The 5,000-nt window shown below is 45.5% G+C and overlaps 1 protein-coding gene across 1 annotated transcript in view; it reads left to right on the forward strand.

The window, feature by feature from the left end:
• LOC143294212 (uncharacterized) overlaps nucleotides 1–5,000 on the forward strand; it is a 33,520-nt gene that overhangs the window by 17,058 nt on the left and 11,462 nt on the right. The window contains exons 8-10 of the mRNA XM_076605643.1: nucleotides 471–634; nucleotides 3,096–3,200; nucleotides 3,553–3,627. Coding sequence (XP_076461758.1) covers nucleotides 471–634; nucleotides 3,096–3,200; nucleotides 3,553–3,627 — 344 coding nt within the window. The remainder of the gene's footprint in view (nucleotides 1–470; nucleotides 635–3,095; nucleotides 3,201–3,552; nucleotides 3,628–5,000) is intronic.

Raw genomic sequence — 5,000 nt, forward strand, 5'->3', positions numbered from 1 at the left:
GTGCAGGACAGTGTGTCACATCTTGTCTCTTGTGTCGTTACAGGCCTGGCCTACGTGCAGGGCAGTGTGTCACATCTTGTCTCTTGTGTCGTTACAGGCCTGGCCAACGTGCAGGACAGTGTGTCACATCTTGTCTCTTGTGTCGTTACAGGCCTGGCCTACGTGCAGGACAGTGTGTCACATCTTGTCTCTTGTGTCGTTACAGGCCTGGTCTTCGTGCAGGACAGTGTGTCACATCTTGTCTCTTGTGTCGTTACAGGCCTGGCCAACGTGCAGGACAGTGTGTCACATCTTGTCTCTTGTGTCGTTACAGGCCTGGTCTTCGTGCATGACAGTGTGTCACATCTTGTCTCTTGTGTCGTTACAGGCCTGGCCTACGTGCAGGACAGTGTGTCACATCTTGTCTCTTGTGTCGCTCTAGGTCTGACATACGTGCAGGACAGAGTGTCTTGTCTCTTGTGTCGTTACAGGCCTGGCCTACGTGCAGGACAGGGTGTCGGGTGGGTGTCAGGTGGGCCCCCTGGGCACCCGGGGCTACGCCTTCCTGCACATCGTGGCCGACGGCAAGGTGACCATGAAGACCCCGGCAGAGTTCCTGACGGACGACACCACGCACTTCTCCTACGTCGGCGTGGTGAGTGTAGTAGTACATAGAAGGGACAATCTAAAACTCGCATGGATGGTATGGTATGGTTGTTGAATGGTACACGCACGCATGCACGCACGCACGCACGATTTTTGTTTTGGTCCAAAAGAGTGTATGCTTCTTTTAAAATAAGAATGGTACTTTGTGTTTGGTAATATGGTTATACGTCGACGTGGTCAGTGTTGATATACCTACTGCCCGTGGAGGGAAAATCTAAAATGTGGGAACATTGAATGGTACACGCACGACGCACGTACCTACGTACAGATGAACGAATGCACGCACGCACGCACGCACGCACGCACGCACACACGCACGCACACACACACACACACACACCTAACTGTAAAAAAAAAAGCAGTTGTTGCTTATTCAGTTACCATCTTTGAAATGAAAATTTTGACTTTGACGCACGCACGCACGCACACACACATACACACACACACACACACACACACACACTGATGCACTCTGTCGACAGTACGCTTGACTTCATAAAGGGCAGTTTGGGGGAAATGAAAAATATGCAGAAGAAAATACTTGAAGACAATGAAAATACTGAAATGCGTGATGTGATTTCGGGATGCAGAGGTCTGATATTTTAATTTTGTGGTCAGCTAATTGAATTGAAGGCACTCGGCAGCTGTGGCTTTATAGTTGTGTGCTTTTCCGAAGCAAAAAAAAGACTGTTCTTAATTATCTACTAATGAACGCCACTGGCTTGTGTTTTGGGCCAATAGTGTACGTTTTTTTGTTATTTTTTGGTACTTTGTGTTTGCCCACTGTTGTTGCTATCTGTGCACATTTCAAGTTTCAGTTTCAGTTTCAGTAGCTCAAGGAGGCGTCACTGCGTTCGGACAAATCCATATACGCTACACCACATCTGCCAAGTAGACGCCTCACCAGCAGCGTAACCCAACGCGCTTAGTCAGGCCTTGAGAAAAAATAAAATAAAATAAAATAATAATAATGATAATAATAATAATAGATAAATACATAAAAAAAGAACTACTACTAATAATAATATATGTATAAGGCGCAGAAACTTGATGAAGTCAACTATAGGCGTACAAAAAAAAATAATTAAAAAAACAAACAAACTAACTAACTAACTACATAATAATAATGTAATAAAAAATGAATGGCAAATGAGCAAGCTGAGAAATTCCTTTGTAAAAGTGATCGGTAATGTTATTTTCCTTAGCTTCGTTTTCCATATTCTTCTTGTTTCTCCGAATGCTGGAAGCGCTTACGCTTGAAGGAGCAAAACGTCAATGTTCATGTATTTGTATCGAAGTATGGGGCGGTGGGAACGTTTGTGGGCTTACTCAAGAATTTCAAATGGGGATCTGTTTGGGCGATGACCATGACTGTGGCTAGTGCAGTGTCCGTCACCCCTGGTGAGGAATCTATATTCCTTCTCTTCACATTCCTCCTTCACAGTTTGTCATAGGGTATTTTGTACTCAGGCATGGGATTCCTCAGACATTTGTCTTGAATAGGAAATAGAAGGAAACATTTGAAAGTGGCACATTTTGAAGCGTTCTCTCTCTCTCTCTGTCCGTCTGTCTGTCTGTCTCTCTGTGTATGTGTGTGTGCGTGCGTGCGCGCGCGCACGCGTTTGTGCGTGTGTGTGTGTGAAGCTAAAAAATAATTTATGAACAGAAAATCAAACCAGAAATCAAGATTTACCTTTACATAGTGTTCTGGACATGTATTGATTGTTTCTATTTTGTTGTATGGTGCAGAAATATGAGGCTGTGAAGATGTAGATATACTTGAAAAATTTGAATTGAAATTTTTGAAACGCTTGTTCAGACTGAATAGGAATACTATGACCCGAATTATTTATGGAGAAACTGGTATCTATCCAATCAGTGTGTCAGTGATGTCAAACAGAAAAATATTCTGGTAAGATATATTTGATATTACTTGACTTATATCGAAATGGTATTTATTCTTCAAAATGGATGAGTAACATCAGACAAATTTTGATATAATCAGGGTATGACAGTTTGGGATGCTCAATTCTTCTTAGAGAGGGAACCTTTCTGTAAGAATGTCATTATTGCTTTGAGATATAATTTTCAAAATCTGTGGAGACCTGCTCTAGACGCGAGTAATAAATGTTTGTTTTATCGAAATTTCAAAAGAGGATTTGGTAGAGAAAAATATATAAGTGAAATGCCCGATAATTACGTTATCAGCTTCTTCAAATTTCGAAGTAGTAATCATAAGCTGGAAATAGAAAAAAGTCACCTGTGCTGGTGAGGCAACCAGGCTAATGTCAGAACGACAGGACACACACCGACAGATAAGCCTGCCTGCCTACTCATCCGTCGGACCGACGGGAGACTCCATTCAGTCGGACACGACTGACTATCATAAATAAACCAACCTCTTCTCTGACTCTTCTCACCTGCACGTTGTTTGTGACTGTCTGTTACAGCGCACCACCCGGGGTATCCCCTGTGAACTGTGGGTGGCCACCACCACCCAGATCCAGGGCTACACGAGCAAGGCCCTCACTGTCGAGTGGTACTTCGCCCTTCCGGTCAGTGTGCGTGTGTGCGTGTGTGCGTGTGTGTGTGTGTGTGTGTGTGTGCGTGTGTGTGTGTCTTGGAGTGTGGGGTGTGGTGTGTGTGGGGGGAGGGGTGTGTGTGTGTGTGTGTGTCTGTTGGAGTATGGGGGTGTGGGGGGCGTGTTGGGGGGGGGGGGGGTATGTGGGGTTGTGTTGGTGTGGTTCTCTCTCTCTCTCTCCCCCTCTGTGTGTGTGTGTGTGTGTGTGGGAGGAGGGGGGTAGGGAGTGGTGTAAGTGTGTTTGTGTATGTTTGCTCTGATTAGGAAAAGGACTCAAGACAGGAGAGCGTGTGTGTGTGTGTGTGTGTGTGTGTGTGTGTGTACAGGAAGATGTGGAGGACTGGAACACGGAGGCGACAGGGTGGCGAATCCCCGTGAAGTTCAGAATGTGGAACAGTGGGGTGAGATTTTTCACATCAGTCTCATCCATTCTGTCTTACTTTTTGTTTCTTCTAATCTCTCGCTTACAGTCTGTCACTACTCTCTAGTTTTCTTTCTTTCATTCTCTGTCTGTATGTCTGTCTCTCCCTCCCTCCCTCCCTCTCTCTCTCCCCTCTCTCTCTCCCTCTCTCTCTCTCCTCTCTCTCTCCTCTCTCTCTCCCCTCTCTCTCTCCCTCTCTCTCTCCCTCCCTCTCTGTCTCCCTCTCTCTCCCTCCCTCTCTCTCTCTCCCTCTCTCTCTCCCTCCCTCCCTCTCTCTCTCTCCTCTCTCTCTCTCCCTCTCCTCTCTCTCCCTCCCTCCCTCTCTCTCTCTCCCCTCTCTCTCTCTCCCTCTCTCTCTCTCCTCTCTCTCTCTCCCCCCTCTCTCTCTCCTCTCTCCCCTCCCTCTCTCCCTCTCTCTCTCCTCTCTCTCCCTCTCTCTCTCCTTCTCTCCCCCTCTCCCCCTCTCTCTCTCTCTCTAAGTTTGCCCTCCTTTTCTCTGTACACAGTGCGGTGAATGAATCTTCACTTGAAACACTGGTAGGTGATTTGTATAGAAAAGTTTTGACAACTGAACGAATCAACAAGTCAATACACGTAACAAAAAAAAAAATAGTTGAAGGTAAATTATGCGGTGTTACATGACATAACACTTGAGCGAACTAACAAGATGAAGTTGCGCAGTATATCCTGACAGTTGAGGACAGAGCCTTGCGGCACACCGTAAGAGATCCAGGATGGATCAGACTGAAAGTTGTTGATGGAGACAGTCTGGAAGCAGTTTGACAGGTATGAAGGAAAACCAATTCAGAACTGTCGAATGAATCCCAAATACAATCCGTGTTCAGGCGATAGATCAAGCAAAATCAACACAGACAGTTTCAGCAGCTGACAGTAAAAGTAAAGGGTCATTTACCAAAACAGTTTCAGTGCTGTGGGCAAATATATCGGGTGTGCCCCCAAAAAGTGAACCGCTTTTTGACAAGTATTTTCGCAGTGATAGAGAAACCGAATTCATTGAAAAATTTTCACACAGTAACCTTAGGGTATCATCAACAAATCTGCAAAATGTCTAAAAGGTCGGACGCAAATTGTGCGAGTATTGTCAAATTCAAAACAGCATGTCAAAAAATCCAATATCCCATTGCACAGCTCTGATATTGGATTTTTTGACATGCTGGTTTTGAATTTGACAATACTCGCAGGTCCAATGAAGTGTTGGACGAGAGGCAACGCGCCCGCCAAGGAAGCGACAGAATCTGAGCGCTCTGGTTGGAATCCCACAATCGCCGGTATTTTCTCCCCCTCCACTAGAGAGAGACCTTGAGTGGTGGTCTGGTGGCTAGTCCTTCGGAT

Source organism: Babylonia areolata, chromosome 19, assembly GCF_041734735.1.
Source record: "Babylonia areolata isolate BAREFJ2019XMU chromosome 19, ASM4173473v1, whole genome shotgun sequence".
Taxonomy (NCBI): domain Eukaryota; kingdom Metazoa; phylum Mollusca; class Gastropoda; order Neogastropoda; family Buccinidae; genus Babylonia; species Babylonia areolata.